Genomic DNA, 20,338 nt, shown 5'->3' on the forward strand with positions numbered 1-20,338 from the left:
CTCTCCCTCTCTCCTCCTCTTTCACACACTCTCTCCCTCTCTCTCCCTCTCTCTCTCTGTTCCTTCCATCCTTTGGTGCTCTGTTTCTCAACCCACCACATATAATGAGATTTTCAGGAGAATGGTCACCAAATCTAATTGCTTTATTTGAATGATGCACCTTGGGATATATGTTTTATTTTTAAACAGTAATTGTAATTTATTTTTATTTTTTTGTGTTGCTCATGTAAACTTTCTCCCTTTTTTCTCTTTCTCTTCACTCCATTTTTACGTTATCCTGTTTTTGTATATGGACTGGCTCTGTCTCTTTACTTCTCACCTGCATCCCTTCCTCTTAACTTATCTGTCCCATCTTTGTCTCGTATGTGTTCGATGTGGGAGTGCTGCGATTGTTTTGATTGGTCTCTATGCTGCATCCGACGCTTGCTGATTGGCTGAATTTTTACTTTTTTTGGTTTGTTACTCACTCTTGGTCATGTGATGCGCCCATATTTGGCTGCGTGTAATTTCTGTGTTATATGATTATTAATTTTGTCAAACAAATGTTTTTGCACCCCCTCTTTCTCTCCCTTGTATTTTTTATTTTGAATATTTCTTTTTAGGTATGTAAACCCCACAAGTTTGGTTTCATATGGAAATGTGATTTCATTTTGTCCGGGTTTATTGTCCAGGCTCAACTGGGAGGGCAAAAGTGGGATGAGAGGCTGAATGTTTTTCAATCGTTAACACTTTGAGATTTGCCTTCCATATTCTGTTGATTTGCATGTGTTCCTGTCAACCCAATTTCATTGATTACACTTGTCACAAACACAGGTATACTTACTGTACACACACACAAACACACACACCATTAGTCTTACCTCTTGATTATCATTAACTGTTACTAGGGAACATCAAACGTCTTACAAGTCGGGACAAAATTTCCCTTTGATGCAAAAAAATGTTGACACTAATTTGATTCATTAACTCGATTTACATTTCAGAATGTCTCCACTCAGACACCCGCAGACACTTGCGTCAGATTGCTAGCCAGGCTAGGCTAATTGAATCATTTGCCACTGACCTTGTCATTTGCAATGAGGGAAAAATGAGGTAAACCTCATTTCCATTTGAATGAAGCTCAGCAGATAAAGAACATGACTCACTGAGAGAGGCAATGCGAGTGGCAGCCGAGGCCCTAATGGTCTTCTAAATGAGAGTGCAAGCGTGTATGCGCACACAAGCACTCTCATTCCTCTGTCTCTCCATCTTTGTCTCACACACGCACACACTCTCCCCTCATCTAGCCAAAAGGTCATTAATCTTTAGCTCGCCACACTAGTCAGATGTAGAGCGTCAGCGGCAAAAAACTTGGACAGTACGGGTTTTAACAGAGAGCCGCAATCTCCTTCACTTAAAGCCCATCAAAGGAAGACGAGGATAGATCAAGGGACCGGAGTGAGAGCCTTTGAAGCTCAGGGAGGAGATTATCAGCCATCTTGGATTGAAAGCCTAAGCATTAGACTGAAATGTCAGCCAGCATGCACAGAACATGCACACACACCTCAAAACAATCTACAATACTTCAGCATGTCAAAATAAAAAAAAAAAACACAGCTCAGCTTCTTTTGCTGTGTCCCTCCCCCCTTATGTGTAGTCACAACAGCAACAATGTAAACCGTGGCAGCCCTTATATCCCTCCACAATGAATCACCAAATGTCTACTGGGCAGCTTGCTTTTATTTGCATGATGACTAAACCCCCCCCTAACAGTCCCCACTTGCTTTTACATACAAACATAGACATGAACACCAGCATAAACCACTGAAAGAGGGCATCCATGTCACAAGCTTCTTCCACATTGAACACACTGGTAAACACCAGCGACCTTTACATTTTAGCCACTTTTTTCCATTCTATAGAAGAAGATTTATTATATAAGTGTGTGTGCAATATTTTACACATGACACTAACAGAAAGAAACTGAAATCTTTACCAGAAAATAATCCCTGGAGAACATGTCTCTGCATTGTCATGTCAATGCTATCATTTGTGCCAACTTTTAAGCCAATTTTACACCAGCTTTTACATGCATGTAAAATGGCATGCATTTTCACTATGAAAACAAGGTTATGTAACAGGCTAATAATTATGTAGTCCAAATAACGCTAGTATTCACTTTTAATGACCTAGTAGAAATAAATATACACAGATAATAACATTGTCAACCTCAGAGATGCACCATGATGCATAAAAATGGAGGCAAACATAATACCAGCACATAACAGCAGACCTATTGAATGTAATCTACTCTGGGTTTGAGTCTGTGCTGTTCTAGTTTCCTCTGGTGAGTTGTTGTGTCTGTGTCGTTGACCGTGTGCTCCTTCGTCCTCAGGTGAATAACGCCACCGCCAGGGTGATGACTAACAAGAAAATGGTCAGCCCCTACCCTAACGGAGAGGCTCTCAGCACGCTGCCTTATGGTAACAACCACACTGACACACACTAACAATGAACCGTGGCCCGTCTAATAAGCCAAACAGCACAGGTACACAGGGCGAGGCAGACGTAGTCAGGGTAAAATACACAATGCAGCCGCACTCTTCCCTCTTGTAGGAGGACAACAGCAAACCAATATAATGCCGCTGATCTTAGTTTTATTTTTGCTACCACCTACCAGCCATGATGTCAGTTGACTTCAAAGCTGAGCTTACGTTCTCCAGATCAACTACACAGACCGCAGAAGAGAAAGCTTTCATATTATGACAGCTGTGTTTTACTATAAATGTTTATGTGCTGCCACAGCCATCCGGGATCCCTACTATTCATCTATCACCACCTTGTATCGTCTTTTTGCTGGACAACACACAGGCCCCCAATAAAAAGTGCAGTCAGAGCTGACTCTGTGCAGTGTCTGTGCTGCTTCACCATGCAGTGCTAGTGTAACACATTCAGTTGATTAACATGGCAAGAGCTCTCAGCAGTTCTTTCTTTTCCATTATTCATTCGTCTAACTTCCAGTGTAGTTTTCTGAGCTAAGGGCCACACCAAGCACAATAATTATTACAATGAATATAAAGATAACGATGTGAGCATCCACACTGATGGACTTAACGTTGTATAAACAGTGGCCCCAACACGCTGTGCGCTCCAGCTGTGTCGGCAGCTTAGGAAAATGTATATTGATGAGCTGTTAGTGCTGTACGCTGCGTGGAGAAACAAAAAGATAACCAGAAGGATAGGGGTTCACAAAGTTCTTCAAAGACGAGAGGAGTTAGGAAAATCAGCGTCTTAGATGTTTTTGTGTAATTAGCAGCCTTAAATTATTTTTTATAAGCAATTAATAAGTTGTGTACCACAATATCTTTCATCAAATTGCTCTGAGCACAACAATATCTTTCACCACTGTCGTTCTCATTATTGCTCTCATGTGGACTCATGTGTGAGCTATTTTTAAAAAAAAGATACATGTATAGTTTTTGTTCTTGGTGTGGATGGCCCTTAAGTCTTTCAGAGGGAATCTGTCTCATGAAAACTAGGCAGCATTGTGTTAGCCATTGCAATCAGTTTTAAAGAATAGCTGCTCTGTGGTGCTTGACTATACTTTTAATTGATAAAACTCCTCTAAAGCACCTAGTGAACCATAAATGCCAACAATAAAGGTGAATAGCTGTGAAATTGTGTATAAAATGTTTCTGTATGTAACAGCATGTATGTTCAAGTGCAGCAGGCACGTAGTATGATATGTTCTGTGTACATATTAATGAACTCCCCTTCTTCTCTGTGTGACTATCAGCGGGGTGGAAATTGAGTCCTATGGTGGGGGCCATGTATGGACCGGAGCTCTACGCAGGTAAAGCCACTCTCTAGCTCCCTTACCCACACTAACACCTGTCTCTACAGCCTACTTTAAATTTTAGTCACATTCCAATCTTTAATTTATATTAATGCACTGCTTGCCTAGCATTTCTCCTCACTGACACTTGTATTAATATCAAGGCCTCAAGGCTACAGTTGGATTATTCCCCCTCTCTCTTTGCTCTTTCTTTTCTCTTTAATTCATTCTGGGCCTCGCCCCTATTTTCTTCATTTGCTTTGTCCTTTTCCTTCCTGCATCGTTTTCTTTCCTCCCTAAATCCTCTGCTTTCTCTCCTCCTCCTCTTCCCCCTCCTTTAGTCCCAGGGTTTCCCTACCCTTCTGCAGCAGCAGCCACCACAGCGGCAGCAGCAGCGTTCCGCGGCGCCCACCTCAGGGGCCGAGGCCGACCCGTCTACAGTGCGGTGAGGGCTGCGGTTCCTCAGCCTGCCATCCCTGCCTATCCTGGGTGAGAAAGATAAACGAGAACTGTTGACTCCCTGTGCTTTGTAGCTGTCCCAGATCTCCTGTATGTGTTTTATATAACACAGTTTAGAGATACAAAAAGATCAAGATCAATAGTTTTGTTCAGTGCCTAGTAAATCTATTGAGGGACACCTCATGCATGCCATTTTCCAAATTCTGTTTGACCAGGTTTCTGTTTAACGCAGCTGTGCTCATACAGTCCTCGTGCTCAAACATTATTCACACTTCACTCTCTTCAGCATCCAACTGGCACATTGTCAGTCAGTTCACAAGCTAGTCAGCCGAGTATGACGCACTGATGGGATTGCACCATTTGAAGGTTCATTTGAATAAACACACAGATACCACCATCAGCAGATTTGAATAAACACACACACACACAGTCATTATGCAGAAGCAGATAACCTGCACACAGATTTGCTACAAATTATTCACGTTTACTGTGAATGTGTTTTATGTCCCCTCAGTATGTGTTTACTGTGCATGTCGTTGCTGTGCTGTGATGATTGGCTAATGGGGTTGTGACTGCTATGATATTGAGATCAAAGCAGAATTGATTGGTTAATGGCCCTGTGGCTGCTTACTGTGATGACGTTCAAATTAAGCTAAAGAAGATGAAATTGGGGGCTGCAGGAAATATCCTCTCCATATCTGCTCCACTGAAAAGCCGACACCTCTCCACATAAAATTATCCACTCAAAGTAACCTTTACTGCCTTGCTGTTCTTGTAGCTGGGGAACAATAGCAGTTTATGGTCTCATTTCAGTTCAATGAACTTTATCTATGAGCCCCAAGAGTCTATTGTTTAATGTTTTTGGTTTCAGTTGTGGAGCTTAAATGGAAGTTGTATTTCCTCTGCATGCTGCATGGGTGTGAAATAACTACTTTTTCTTTCTCTCTCTCCATCTCTCTTTCTTTCTCTCTCTTCCCTCTTTTTGTATTTTTGCTGTGTTGTGACGTTCATCCACTCTGGTTTTGGGACTGTGCACCACCCCATTTGCACCCTCCTCCCCCCCACTCCACTACATCCTTCTACTCTTCTCTCTCCCCCGACCCCCCTCCGTCTTTCTCCCCCTCGTTCTTCTCTCAGCGTGGTGTATCAGGATGGGTTTTACGGAGCCGCAGACTTGTATGTAAGTAAACTCACCTCCCACCCAACACACCCTCTCTGTCCCTCCCCTCACGGCTTTCTCCTGCTCTTTCCTCTCTGGGGGTGATTCTGCATGTTGCGTCCAGTCATGCGCTGCACAGAGCTGCCTGCATAAAGGTGAATGAGCCCACAGTGAAGAACTGTTTAGAAACACAACGCACCACCTCTAGTAACAAATGAACACAAGATCACCCGTGATAAAAGCTGTTGGGTTTTTTTTTTGCCTTGGGATTATTCTATTGTTGTGACAGAAAACGTCCCTCATTATACAGTTTGGGTCAAAATAAGTTATACTGATAAAAAAAAATAGAGAGCTGCGAAATCTTAGTGACACCACTATAAAGGCTGCTCTGTGGGCGGATGCGGTAGCGTGCGTCAGTGTGCGAATGTGTGTGTGTGTGTGTGCGTTTAAACAAGAGTGTGTGTGTGTGTGTGTGTATCCAGGTTGACAACGGTTGTTTCTGTTCTCTCTATAGACTAGTGTTTCAGGACTCAGTCCTTAGTCCCAGATTGCCTCAGGTAGGGTCAACTCAACACCAAACCCACAGTGTGCATTGTTTTACTGTACTACCTCCTCTGATCTTATGAATCATCTTCTGATCTGATCTGGAACATGTTTTCTTTTAGTTGTTTTAAAAAAAAAAAAAAATCTCCACTGCTTTGAATTTTTCTTTATTTTTCTACTAACTCACTGAAATGTGCACTTTTTTAGATTGTGGGGAAGGGCTTTGTTTGTTTGTTTACTAAACTACTAAATTGTACTGAGTGCATATTTTTTCTCACCACTTTGTTCAAAAGAGAACCTGGTCTCTTTTGTCTGCTCGGCTAGTTTTGGAGGTAAAAAAAGAAATGGCCCCCATCCTTATTTTGTTCTCTTGTAGGCACAAAATGAGAAAATACACCTACGTGTCACAAACATAAAAAAAGAAAAATACAAATTGTCAGCAGATATTTTCAAATTGGATGCAACCATGATGGTTAACGATCTATCATTTTGCAGCAATCGCCCAGTCAATGTTAGCCTGGGATGTAAAATACTCCTGCAAGTTGAAACGGAGAACACGGTCTCTTCCTGAATTAACCACCCCCGACCCTTCCCAGGATGATTATCAAGCATGTGCTGATCCGCTGCTGCATGCAGACATACTGTATTACTGCTCCTTTCCCTCCACCCACCTAGAAGGCCTTGCTCTCTCCCCCTAATAATCCCCCCCTCCCTCTTTGCTGCGTGTCCTGCAGCCGTCTCAGAGAATGCTGGGGGTGTTTCTGTTGTGCTTTGCTGTGCTCTGTTCTGATCAGGTCCAAATGCAGTGGTGTTGTGTTGAGCTTTTAATTGGGGTTCATGCATGCAGTCTCAGTGCGAGGAGATGATTTTTAGTCAGTATAGGCTTGTGTGGGTGTGTTTGTGTGTGTGACTTTTTTTTCCCATCTTCCTCTCTTTTTTCTGTCTCCTGAATCCATGTGAAAGAACACAAATAATAATAATAGTAATAATAATAATAACAAATGCCGTTTTTGTCCTAAATATGTCTCTACTAGAACTTCTGACTCTAGTAACCTTTAGTGTACTATAACTGTAGGTGCTCCCTCGTTGTATCTGTTCATTACTTGAATTTCTGTCCTGACGAGACAATGAGGTTTCTATAAGACCTCAACTGTGTGAACATTTTGTCTCCCACTGTTTTTACCTCTCCCTCTCCCGTAGTGTTAATAATACAATCTAACTCAACCTCGACAGTCCAATTTCCTTTCTCTGTCTCACTGATAAAACACTCTGGTCCCACGTCCAACATCCACCTTCTCCTTTCCCCATACAGAAATGCAATATACTGACACATACCCTATTTCATTTGTGAATATATATATATATCTTTTTTTTTACTGAATACAATGAAATACATAAATTTTAAAAAATATTTCTATCATTTATACGCTATATTGTCAAATTTTACCTTCGAACTGTGCATCAAATATTACATACAGAAAAAATATACAGTAATCATTTATAGGATTTATTTAAAAATGAGCAAACAGGACATATATTGTAAGGTAGTCATACATATTTGCATATATAAGTGTTTCTCAATGTCAGTATATTCCATCTCCATATGGCGCCCCGCCCCTACCACCAGTCATTTACACACCTTAGCACAGGTGTCTACATCCTCAAGGGCATATGAGTAAGTTCTGTTGTGTCTGTGTGTGTGTGTCTCTAGGGAGGCTACCCTGCTGCTGCTGCTGCCGCCGCTGCCTATCGCTACGCCCAGCCCGCAGCCGTAACCGGAGCAACCGCCGCAGCTGCCGCCTACAGTGACAGGTGAGGTCAACCCGGGACATTAATGAACAAGCACACACACACACACACACACCTCACTGTACGGCAGAACGGCTGCGATGCACACTGTAAGGATGGATTGTAGTGTCAGAAGCCAGTGTCAGTACAGATTGGAGGCAGTGGCTTTCTTTAGAAGAACTGATTGGTTGAGGACAATCTAAAGACATAGTGAATACATATATAAGGACATTTATGTTCACTAACACACCACTGATCAATGGATACAAGTGGATAAGATAATAGTGAAAGCCAGCAAGTCTTTGAACATGAAAATGTAATCTTGTATCTCAGGAAAAGATGAGATGCAGTGGAATACCTGAATGGCAACATGGACGTCAGGGAACCAAATTAATGTGATTAAATGATTGCGCATTCTTAATGATTGAATATATGAAACCATATCAGCGCTGATAACTAATTGAAAACCGTATCTTCTCCAAATGTGCCTTCTGGAGCAGCATTTTGTGCAAATTACAAAACAATGAAGTGAATTGTGACAAAACAAAGTGCAAACTTGGCTTAAAAGTACCCTGTGGAGTTTTTAAGTGTTGTTCACCCAAAGGCATTGTGTGCACATCTACACTACACCGTCTAATTCTTAAACATTTTTATGTGTAAACAACTTGTGTCTGAGCTTATGTTTCCAGGTCGTTATTGTACAGAAAGTAAAACTGGGCTTAATCTATTATTCTCCGCCCTCTCTATTTGTCAAACAGCATTTAACATCTGGTAAAGAGTGTGACAGACGGCTCAGCTGACCAAATCATTATTTTTTCACGATCACATCTACAAAATCAACATAAATGAGGTTAATGGCAACAGCTGCGCTGCACGATTGGCTACATTGACATTTAAAATGAATGATCAGAGAGAAAGAGTCCTTTGTAAGCAGCTTACATCATCGCTTTGCAAGAGTTTGGTTTTCCCCGTACACACAGACACGCAGAGCATTTTAAGATTGGCAAACTTTGAAAGCTTTTTTGGAAAAGGACTGTTGTTGGGCAAGAAAACGCTGATCAGGTCTTGACTGAGGGCTAAAAAAAAAAGAGAAAAAGGTTTATTTTACAAATGTAACCAGCTCAATGTGGACTCTGACAAACAAACATGTCGAATGCATTTGCTTCCTGCATAAAATTTGCAATGCTGATTGTTTTTGAAAGTTTGAAGCCTGTGTTGTTTACATCCATGTTTACTTGCTAGCAGTGTTTTTCTTCCTCGCCTTTGTCCACTAGTAGTGGTCAGAAACTCCACAGGGTACCTCCTGTAATAATATTGTCTTTTTTTAACTCAAATGAGTAATTTTGTGTCTGTGTTGCTAGTTATGGCCGGGTGTACACTACAGATCCCTACCACGCTTTAACCCCAGCTGCTGCTGCTTACGGAGTGGGAGCCATGGTGAGAAAACTGACACAAGCACTACAAAACAACCAGCGTGTCACTCAATCATCAATTAGTTGTATTATTTCCAAGGGAAGTTTTAAGATGCACCGTAGTCTCTCTCTATCTTTCTCTCTATGGGGAGGAGAATGGAATACAAAGTAGATTAAATACGGGTATATAGTTGCAGTTTTGGGTCAATAAATGTATCATTTGTGGATTCGGGGTATGTTTAAACTACATTTTGTAGTTGAACTTAAAACAATAATATATAGCTGTATTTGTTCATATTTTCCACTCAGTGACTGTATTGTCCCTTCTGTCTCTTTCAGGCCAGTTTATACCGGGCGGGATACAGTAGGTTTGCTCCTTACTAAAACCACAAATCACACCCAAGGAATTTCACATCGCTCCAAATCCCTTTTTCAAGTTCTTTGTCTGGCAGCAGCTCCCCTCCGTTTTTCTGCAGGCGGACTCATGTGTTTTTTTTTTTTGTTTTTTTTTGTTTTTGTGGCAAGAGGTCAGTTGCCACATCATTAACCCGAACTCTGTTTCTGTTTCTGTACTCTTCTGTCCGTCGCTGACATGGAAACATTGACAAAACTGCCATCAGTGTCTCCCACTACTTTGAACTACGGGGACACACAATTTCGGACGGTTTTTAGAAACACTACACGGGACCTGGAAGGAGAGAGACTGCTGTTCCTGTGTGATCCTGCACACTACAAACCCTTTTCTCCTTAAAAGTATCTGAACTTACAGTATATCCACTGCCCTATAAGACCTAATCAGACCTGTACACACACACACACACACACACTTACATGCAACACCAAGTACACGGTTCCCTCTACGTTTCTCCTGTAGTGTTGGCCTGCACAGAATGATGCCACAGCACAGCATTACTAAAACAAATAAAGGTACTTGCGTTTTTAAACACTACATTACAGCAGACCCTCTGGTTTAGCATTGTGTTATAATAATAAAAAAAATTAATCAAACTTGGATTACTCAGTACAGAAGATGTAGGAATTATTCGTGTTATTTTGTAAAGCTGGAACACCGAGCATTCAGCCGGAGGCAGCTTGGGAGCATCTGTCTGACAGAAACCACTGTCGTCCCAGTAACGACAAACTATAAACACCACAGCATGGGAAAAAGTTTCTTTTTGTTGTTGTTCAACTTCCCCCAAGTGTAAAAGGAAACACAAGAAAACAAAACTAATGCTTAAAAAAAAAGTGTGAAAATGACAAGGAAAAAAAAACCAAGTGACTTTGTTTTTTTTCTGCATTACCTCAGTTTTTCTTTCATCCATTTGTTTTGCTGCCATTGATAAGAAGTTGCATAGAAATGTCATTCTATATAATGCAGACACGTGGAAACTGTCCATTGATTTCAGTGACAGCCATTTATTTGTCTTTATTGTTGGTCTGCCCATACTCCATTTATTACTGTAACTGCAACACTAAGTCGTGATGTTCTCGCTCTGAACTACCCTGTGCATATGTCCATTTTAAGAATTCAGTGCACTTCCCCTCCGAGGCTCATCCTTGATCTACACTCGTAATGCTTCTTCCAAAAAAGGACTCGCTACATTTCTTTCTGTCTCCTAAACCGTCAGACATTCCAGCCGTTGTAGCGATGCAGTGAATGTACGGGTCAGATGGACAAAGAACCCATCGAACACTAACGAACCAGATTTAGAAAAAAGCTGATTTGAAGCGGGAGCACCCACACGGGAGACTAATCATCTGCCAGTCAGCCAAACGGAATCCCTCCTGGCCAATTGAGATATTAATGCCTGCAGGCTTCAGGCAGGGCTGCTCTGTGCTCGAGCTCTGTACGTGGAAATGGTGTCTGATCTCAACTCAGCGGAAGAGTAGATCCCAACAGAACAGCCCAGATTAGAATACAGTGAAAGAGAGAGGTTGCAGTCACGTAATGGAGTCTTGCAGTAATGAGAATTGATCAGTTTTCTATTTATATTCATCATTTTTAATGTGACAGGACACCACATACACTGTCCGCAGGCATCGCTTTGTCGTTTTAAATCCTTCATCATGCTCTCTGGGATTGTTCAGTCCGAATAGTTTTAAAGTTCTCCTTACCAGTCTGTCTGAAGGCATCATTAAAAGTCTGACAGCCAGACAATTTATAGACCAAGTCTCTGTCCTGTATGTATCACATCTCCATATACTCTCACTATGTTGTTATTGCTATTATTTGCCTTTTTCGTTCCAAAGATTTTCTGAAGAAAGCACATTTTTGGTCCTGATGTATTTCTTATTTTTGTGGTTGATTTATTATTTTATTTTTTTGTTTTTTTATATATATATATTTATATATATTATTTAATATATAATTATGGTATATATATATATATATATTATATATTATATATAATGTATATATATATATATATATATATATATATATATATATTAATCCGTGGGTTGAAGCTGTATTTTTCAGTACAGAGTCAAAACAGCTCCCTGGTAAGCGTCATTGAAGCAGTGTCCACAAAAAGGCTGCAAACGCCACATTTAAAAGTTGCAGCAAACGGCAACAACCCCGTTAAATTTAATTCAGTCCACACACTAATTTATTGGCTTTTCTTTTTCTTCTTTTTTTTGTTAACACACAAACACTCTGTAGATGCAGAGGTGTTTGCTGTAGACAAGGGAAATCAGAGCAGATGGAGTCATGAGGGATATGCAGAAAGACAGAGAGGGTATTTAGAATTACATTTGCCAGTAGGGCCAAATTACAGGCACAGTAAATGGAGGGGAAACGTCCACACAATGTCGAAAGCACCCTGTGGCCCAGCAGCAGGCACCTTTTTTTTGAACAATGAAACAATGTGTGGGTGGTTAGTTCGGGGGAATTGTGGCGGTGATGGTGAAGGTGAGAAGCTGGGCCATTAATCATTAGCTGACAGGATAACAACGTCCCCTGCTGTCTTTTTTTTTTATACACTTTTTTCAGGGGGTACAGTGCGCTCAGGGTGGAGCGGACAGTACGAGGAGGGGTAACATTATTTTGTATGATTGTGAAAACTGTGTGCAGTAGGTCCAATGAGTATTTTTGACGCGCATTACCTCTTTTTTTTTTTTGTCTTATTATTCCTTACAAGTATTATCAGAAGTGTTGCTATGCATGCTTTTGTGCGAGAGGAAGGGTGTCGGTCAGATAATCTTTTCATTTGTGCATGAATTCAAATCATAGTGCTGGAGGAGGAAGATTGGGGAGGAGGGTGGGGTGTTTAGGGAGGAGGAAAGAACTCGGATGTTATGTGATGCGAGGAGACAGGAGTGACGAGGAGTCTCAGCAAAGGTCCAGTAGATTGTCCGAGCGGGGAGGGGAGAAGCAAGTGGCCCACAGTCGCTTAATGGAAGGGTCCACTACAGTAATCTGGGTTATCTCTGCTCTGTGCCTCTGTGGTCGTCGTGGTAATCACCAGTCATATCAGATGTGTAAAGTTTAATTTGGTATGTCTGGACCCCGGTGGTTTCCTTTTTATAATGAAAATAAAACTCAAAAAACTGCGAGGACATTGACCCACTCAAAGATAATTCGACCTTAAGTTCTGTGGAGGGGAAAAAAGCCTCTGCGCAGAGATGAGGCTGGCGACCTGGCAGCAGCTGCCCGCTTCAGGGCCGATACAGAGTGTGTTATTATAAACCTGCCCGCATTAGACGCTCGTTTAGCAACGTTTCCAACTCACTCATCCAGTTGGCAGCGGCTCGCGTTGAGGTGTTGTAATCATTATGTAGCAGCGACTGTGGTGCGGATGCGGTGACTCCTGTGGGTTTCGCTTTTGCTCGCTTCTGTCTCTTCTAATGGGAGTAAATCTTATTTGGGAGGCTGCAGAATCACCGCAGAGGTGTGCTGGAATGACACAGAAGGCAAATGTTATCCTCAGCTGCTGACCCCGACTCCCTGCACTGTGCTCAACCCAGTGGGAGTGTTGTTTTGTACAGGGATTTAATAAATGAGTTTGAATTGCATGTGGATTCATTTTTTATGTCACATGCTCTTTAAAAGCTCATTTATCCAAGCGCTTTTTTTTTTTCAATAAGTGACATGTATTTTCTCACAATGTTTTATTTTGCCATCCTTGTGTTTGCCTTCTGTTTATTCTCTTCATTATTATTGAATGTATATAATAAATAAACTGTTTGGTTTTTATACTGGTCTTTGAATACTTATTACCTGTGCCCCGTGCTTATTGCTCAGGTTTAACATTGTGCACCAAAGCGCGCCCACTGTACATGCACTTGTTATCAGGAGGTGATAGAGCACACTCCCAGATAAGCTTCTTGATTTTGGAGCTGCTAACCATTATGGTATTTCCTTCCCACGATTGTCTACAGCTTATCATTTTCTTTCCAGTGTTTGGCTGGAAAGACATTACCCAATCAGGAGAGAGAGATTGGCTTAAATAGTACAAACCCCTGCACCAAAAGGAGATAAAGGAGTTCACTTTTTGATTTAACAAGCAGCAATTGCAACCTTTTGATTACAGGCTAACCAAGAATCCCTGCTCAGACTGTGCAGAAACTTTATAATAAGCCGGTGTGAGTCATATGACTGATTGAGGCAACAACTGCACCAGTTTAATACCGCTCGGCTCGGTTGCATTGACCAAATCTAGTGCGTGATAAGCTCTTCTGCCACCTCAGACTTTTTCATTGCCGACAAGGGGGAACAATCTGGAACAATCTTTAATTGCATCTGGAGTTAATGGCCGTAAATGGGTTGGATGTGGCGGGAAACCTCATATCCCTGCTAATTGCTCTAATGCACAAGAGGCCAATTGCCAATTTGATGGCATGCTCTCTCTGAGTAATTGAAGTCGTGCTAATTGGAAGAATAGATTGAAGGCAGTCTGATAAGAGGGGGGATGTGTGAAGATAGCGTCTATTGAAGTGCGGAATTGACCTTTGTGGATGGCAGAGTCACTGTAGGCCATCGCAAACTGAATCTATTTGAAACTATGTTATGTATTCTCTATAAGCCTTTTTCACAGCAGCCATTTTGATATGAAATGGGGTAAACACAGGTGTTAATAACGATACTAATGAAGGTTCTGTTCCATTTAGTGTAACGAGTATTCCCAGGAGAACCTTCATTAGTGTCACACCTGTGTTTACCCTACTGTTTTGAGTCAAAATGGCTGCTGTGAAAAAGGTCTGTTGTGTAAATGGTGCAACTGTAATATCACAGTCAAGTGGGATTATAAGGGTTTACTCTGCTGCTATTGCTAAAACTCATCTTTTCTTGAGTGTGGTAGTCACCTCTGACTGGTTTTGTCTCATTTACCCTGAGCAAGCCAGTTTCACTTGCTATGCCTAGACATTGCCCCCTGGTGGCTAAACCTTGGTACTGCACCCCCTGATCCCTGCATGGTCGAGCCCCTAGTTTGAAGCAGGTTCCTGGAGGCACCGATCAGAATGTAGTTGACGGAGTAATTGGCCTTTGGTGTGCCATCTGTGCAGAATGTGAGTGGGAGATGCAAAGGTTGAGCTCTGAGAATATGAAAAACAAATCTGGGCTTTTATAGACAAACCTTTTATTGATAACACTTGTCACAAACATGTAGAAAATCATTAGAATATGTGTTGCTGGACAGAGGCGTACCTTGTATACCTCATATCTTTTAACATACACACATCCCTTGTTTTGGGCGCAGCAGCACCGACAGAACCCGGCAACTGTAATGTAACTTTTGAATATGAAGATGTTAATCAGTGATGGCACAAGCCTCCCACAGTGCTGACAGGTCTCCTGTCCTATCCTCCTCCTGTCTTGTCTCATCTCATCTCATCTTCCCTTCCTCTCCTCTCTCATTCCTTCTCCTTTTATGCATCCTCTCTAGCGTTCACAGATGCCTCTGCTCTGCTCAGCAGTTTGGCACCTTATGAGTGACAGTTTCACGCCTCTTCTATCACCTCAGGGCTATTGTATACCATCTCAGAGTAGCACACAATGTGAACACACACACACACCATCAGAGAGACTCACTTTCACTCAGCATTTGTGAAGTGGATTTCCCACCAGAAGAAAGCTGGACTATTTGGACCCATCCAGCTTCGATGATGAAACTCAAGCAGATGAGTCATACTACTGAGTCTTTTTTTCTTTCTTTCTTCTTTTTGAGGATTTTACATCCTCGTGGCAGATCTGAAGTAACATTTCTTACAACAGTGAACGAATACACGAAAATGAAACGTAGAAAAATACATTTTTGTGCCAAGTGCTTTAAGTACAGATTAGTGCATGAGTTCAACTTTGGTTTTGATATGTATCAGTTTATGTGCCTGTGTGTGTGTGAGTTTGTGTGAACCAGACATGAATGTGAGTGTGATTTTAGTCATGTCCGTAATATTCATCATAAGGTTCCCTGTAGTTGGTGGTCTGAGGGCGAGGGATGGTGAAGTCTTTGTCAGGGTCGATTTCCTGCAACACAAACAGAAACATATAATCGCACATTCATCATGTCAGTGCAATTAACAGCCATGATAAACTGTGCTTTCATTAACCTTACAGTGACTTGGCCATAATTGCCTCCAGTAGCGAAAGGTCACGCTGCTTAATTGCAGAGTATGTGGAATCAGATTGTTAATCCTAATGGTTTATTACTCACTGTCATGGAGAATTCAGACTCGTAGGGCGATCGCAGCGATGCCTCAGTTCTCCTGCCTGAAGGGAGACACATGATACAGTCAGCTAATTATCGCTTCATTATATAGTGCTCATCAGGAAGGGCCACAGTGAGAGCAGAGCTGACTGATAGTGGAATTCATTTTGTAATGTTCGACAGCGGCTTCATGTTCATTTTGGCTAGTTATATTTCAGCATTATGAATGTCATTCAGTGAATCTGGAATTGCTGGCCAGACTTCTATTTGTATTTGTAGTGTCGGGTTTATACATTTAGCTGTAGTGTTATTTGTACAGGAGGCAAAAAACACGACTGTGAAACTTTCTTAAGTAGAAATCACATACGTTTCCATTTACAAATGGAAAATTGGAATTCATAAGAAGTAAAGTAAACTTTTAATACTATTTATACACTCAGAGGATTTGCTGCTACAGCCCTACTTGGTCCAGGACCTATTGGACCACTAGCTTATGGTCGCTAATGTTAGCTAATGCTAACAAAGATATGGCTGTGTAACTGACATTAGAGTCAGTTCGCTAACTTTATGGCTTTTCTCTAGTTGTACTACTGTTATACTCAACTACTGTGAACTGTTTTGTCATCTGCTATTATTCTGTAATGGTTATTTGGCCACAGTGGCCGTTGTTTAGTCTGTCTCAGTGGAAAAACTGCTAAAAGATGAGATGAGTTATACTCATGCATGTGTTGTTTTCCATATTGTTTGTGGGGAGATGATTTTATCGATTTTATTTGAGTACACATTTCAAAGTGATAATTCCCAGACCCATTTAATAATGCAGCCTACTAGCATTAACTTAACAGAGCTGTTTATTTTCATTAGGTGTTACCATTGGTCGATTAATCAATTAGATAATCAATAGAAAATGATTCGGCAACCATTGATTAATCCATTGCTCAAATGTAAATATTTACTGGTTCTGGTTTTCTTCTCCTTTATGATGGATAATGCAATGTTTGACTTAAAAAGTAATGTCACCTAATTTTACATACCAGTTGATTATCAAGGAAATAATCAGCTTAATTATTATTGAAAAGAAGTATTAGTTGCAGCCCTTGTCCTTATCTGTCTTTGCCCCTAAGCATACTTAACAACCTTCCACTGAGGAGAGCCTCTCACCTCTCCTGTTTTCACCATCACTCTCATAGCTTCCGTTTTCTTTCCCTTCCTTTGGGCTGTTCAGTCCTGGGATATCAGCACTGGGGCTGGTCCAGCCTGCGAAGCTCAGAGGGATATCCTTGGACCTGGCCTCCCCCCTGCAGAGGATGGCGACCTGTGACAACCCATGCCCCATCAGTAACACCCAGCCATTTGCCACCAAGGCGATGCTAAGCACCGGGTCGTCCCATTGCGGCCGACGGCCCAACTCAGGGTTTCCCCTGGTGAGCATGGCGATCCACACCACCCAGATGCAGGCGGAAAGCAGCAGCGTGAGGCAGAGCAGTATGGCCTGTGACCTCCCCTGCTGGTGGGTGGCCCCTGTGTAGCTGTAGCTGTATGTGAAGCAGGAGCGGCACAGGAAGTGCAGGGACAGGATCAAGCTGATAGCCAGGAGGCACATCACGTAGATCTGCAGCATGACAAATTCCTCCTGGCTATACTCGCAAGGTTTCTTTTCCCGGACCAGCACGAGGATCAGAAACTGGGTAGAGATGATAACCTGCACGATGAAGAGCCCCAGGGCCACAGCAGGCTCGCCCCAGCCTCGGGTCGCTGCGAAGCCCAGCAGAGCAAGGCAGCGAGCCAGCAGGCAGGAGAAAGCCAGGGAGAAGAGCACAGCGAAGAGGAAGATCCTGGTGGGGCAGGTCTGAGGGGTGAGTTGGATGATGAATGAGAAGGTGATGGCGAAGATCCCAGCTGTGGCCAACAGGAACATGGACATGTTGGCCACTGTGCCTCCGATGCCGATGCGATTCTGCCTTGATGTAACACAGATCCACAGGGACCAGAACAGTAGGCCCAAGAAGAGAACCATACTGAACAGGAACCCTGAAGAGGCCAGCGTCTCCAGTACAATACCCCAAGCTGCCCGACGGTCACACAGGTACCTATAGATGGGGTTCAGTCCTTGGCCGCAGCCTGGCACACCTTTCAAGGAAGTAACATTTGAGGAAGGAGAGGAAGTGGTTGGAGCGTTGGTTGTGATATTGACTGAGCTGTTGTTGGTTGTCTGGCACAGACAGCTGAGAGGGACGTAGAAGAGGAGAAGGAGAGGGAAAAGGGATTTGTGCTTCTCGGGTGAAAAGGCCATATTCATTTTAGTCATCCGCATGGGGAATCAGTCCCCCCTTTTAAGTGCCCTTTAATATAGAAGCTCTGTTCTCCTGAAACAAAAAAGCACACGTCAGCACAAAATACTTCACGTGTATGTTTGACAGCAACACCACCAAATAGAAGTACAAGTTTCCCTAAACACATTAACAGCGTGTTGACTGGCAGTTGGGAACAAGCAGGATGAAATGGAAGACAGGAGGTCACAGCGTGGAAGAGGAAAAAGAGAGAGCGGTTTGACAGCGAGAGTGAAGAGAGCAGGAGGAGGGAGTGCATAAACATGCCAGAACAAGGCAGAGGAGTGTGTTAGCCAAGGCTGAGAATGGATGGAAAAACAACTGCAACATGAAGGTGAGGTTGGGATAGCGAAACAGGGTTGAAAGGTAACTATTCCGCTGCATCAGCTCACAATAGACAGACAAGTGATACACACATGAGTCTGTGGTTTACTGCAGTACGGACTGTGAGAGATATTCACTCCTGATTGCCGATTGCCACTTCCTTCAGTCCATAACAGAGCCTTTGTTTCGCTGACAGAGATTCAAATATGACCTTTAGTAGGCTTATCGCCTGACAAATATTCGTACCCAGCTTTGCCCCGACACTGGCCTTCATTTATACAGTCGATCAGGAGATCAAACAGTGGTGGAATAATGATAATAATGATAATGATAATATAAGGCTCTGGATACTTTTAGGATGATTATTAGCAACTTTTAATAGCTGTTATTAGACAAAACCTATGACATAGACTGAGAGACAAGAGTATTGTAAAGAACAGCTTCAGGTTCAGTGACCACGACTGAGACCATTAAAGCTACATCTCACAATAAGAGGACATCTCCAGAGCTGGACCAAGCCTTTGTAAAAACAGAGGAACTTACTTTTTATCCTGCAGGATGAGAGTCTAAACTGATTACACCTTTAAATCCCACTCCAAAAGTCTTGAAGTTTGAAGTTGCAAAAAAAATAAAGTGTATATTTGGAGCTTCGGCGGGCAGTTTAGTATGAAGCCAGGCACTTCCTATCCTGATGCCATATCTCTGCGTGGCCAGGGTAAGAGGATAAGATGAGGAAGAGTGGGACGCGATGGAGGTCTGAAGCCACTGGGAGAGAGGATTGTTGTCACCTTGCATCAACAGGGTTGGGCAAGAGCAGAGAAACCTGCACCCCGACTTGTACCTTCCTATTAGACCCCTCCTGTCTCTCTTTCCTGTCCCTCCCTCAGACTATATAGGTGGGGCTCACACACCTGGAGGTGATGATACACACATAAAGCACACACACACGGAGGGGGAGCTCACTCCTCCCTATTTATAAATCCATTTCCCATGAGAATTTGCATCCCCGTTTCTAGATAACGTGCTTTATGTGGAGTATTTGGAGTAGAAGTGTGGCACGTAAAAAGCCAACATGCTCAGAAGGGGTGAGAAGCACATTGCTGTAAGGGAGGTAAGGTGAAAGCCCAACTGACTCACCCTGTCTCACCGGGATACAGAACAGGATCAGCCGTCACCTTAGTTACTGGTAAATCACAGCAACAACATTTGGAATCAGCGAGTTAGCCGCGGGGGAGTTGCGTCAAGAAATAGGCTTTTGACTTTTGTCTTTTACAAGCCCATACGTAACACCTCAATTCATGCCTGTACAAGTTCAGTTTATAGGGAGTGTTCAGTTGAATCTTAAGTCACTCTTTAACTCTAAATTCACCTTTAGTGGTATAAAACACAGAGGGACAGAGCTTTATCTTCTAAATCATCGAGCTTGTTTGTCGCCGGAGCAGAATGTGTGCACATATATAATGTGGAACAACATTAACATCCATCTACTGAGTGTATCAAAGGCTCAAACCTTGAGTCTCCCTGATGTGTCGCTTAACACCAGGGGGAAGTAAAGCATGACGTCATTTATTTTAAGTGTCTTAAAGTAACCTCAGTTCCCTGTCACTGCCATTAGGTTGGGCTGGAATGGAAAGAAAGGTAACATTTGTGCACAGATACTCAGCCACTCAGTGCTGATAGCAGGTCATTATTTTGAAAGAGAAACCATAGCAACCCAAGAGTCTGAGAAACGTCGTTGATGGAGAGTGTTAAAGGATGATGACAGAAGCCATGTGGTAATGTTGTCAACACTGTGGTCAACTTTGCAGTTTCATACTCAATTTTTCCAACCTATCCCCCCCCCCCCTAGACTGAACTATATT

At 42.4% G+C, this 20,338-nt stretch overlaps 2 protein-coding genes across 3 annotated transcripts in view; one reads left to right on the top strand and one right to left on the bottom strand.

Moving 5' to 3' along the window:
• The window catches only part of LOC118322844 (RNA binding protein fox-1 homolog 2-like), a gene marked incomplete in the record, with an annotated part of 40,349 nt that extends 28,847 nt beyond the window's left edge, over positions 1 to 11,502 (top strand). Inside the window, 7 exon segments of one of the 2 annotated variants that reach the window (XM_035654674.1) lie at positions 2,375 to 2,462; positions 3,776 to 3,832; positions 4,156 to 4,303; positions 5,411 to 5,453; positions 7,687 to 7,787; positions 9,125 to 9,200; positions 9,515 to 11,502. In XM_035654674.1, the coding sequence (XP_035510567.1) occupies positions 2,375 to 2,462; positions 3,776 to 3,832; positions 4,156 to 4,303; positions 5,411 to 5,453; positions 7,687 to 7,787; positions 9,125 to 9,200; positions 9,515 to 9,559 (558 nt within the window). 2 annotated transcript variants of the gene reach the window in all.
• A 3,235-nt stretch (positions 11,503 to 14,737) lies between these two features.
• LOC118322619 (G-protein coupled receptor family C group 5 member D) lies at positions 14,738 to 19,316 on the bottom strand. The gene is made up of 4 exons (XM_035654343.1): positions 19,020 to 19,316; positions 16,984 to 18,188; positions 15,829 to 15,884; positions 14,738 to 15,641 (listed from the first exon to the last, which is right to left on the bottom strand). The coding sequence occupies exons 2-4, from the start codon at positions 18,134 to 18,136 to the stop codon at positions 15,552 to 15,554; spliced, it is 1,299 nt and encodes a 432-aa protein (XP_035510236.1). The 5' UTR covers positions 18,137 to 18,188; positions 19,020 to 19,316; the 3' UTR covers positions 14,738 to 15,551.
• Positions 19,317 to 20,338: the final 1,022 nt, after the last annotated feature.

Source organism: Morone saxatilis, unplaced genomic scaffold, assembly GCF_004916995.1.
Source record: "Morone saxatilis isolate NCDOM2014 unplaced genomic scaffold, NCSU_SB_2.0 Contig14, whole genome shotgun sequence".
Taxonomy (NCBI): Eukaryota; Metazoa; Chordata; class Actinopteri; family Moronidae; genus Morone; species Morone saxatilis.

Bases quoted from the DNA above. Each gene is read 5' to 3' on its own strand.
- LOC118322619 (XM_035654343.1), bottom strand. From the start codon at position 18,136: ATGCGGATGACTAAAATGAATATGGCCTTTTCACCCGAGAAGCACAAA. The intron at 15,885-16,983 runs GTGAGAGGCTCT...GTCTCCCTTCAG, and splicing joins TGATGGTGAAAACAGGAGAG to GCAGGAGAACTGAGGCATCG. The intron at 15,642-15,828 runs GTGAGTAATAAA...TTTGTGTTGCAG, and splicing joins AGTCTGAATTCTCCATGACA to GAAATCGACCCTGACAAAGA.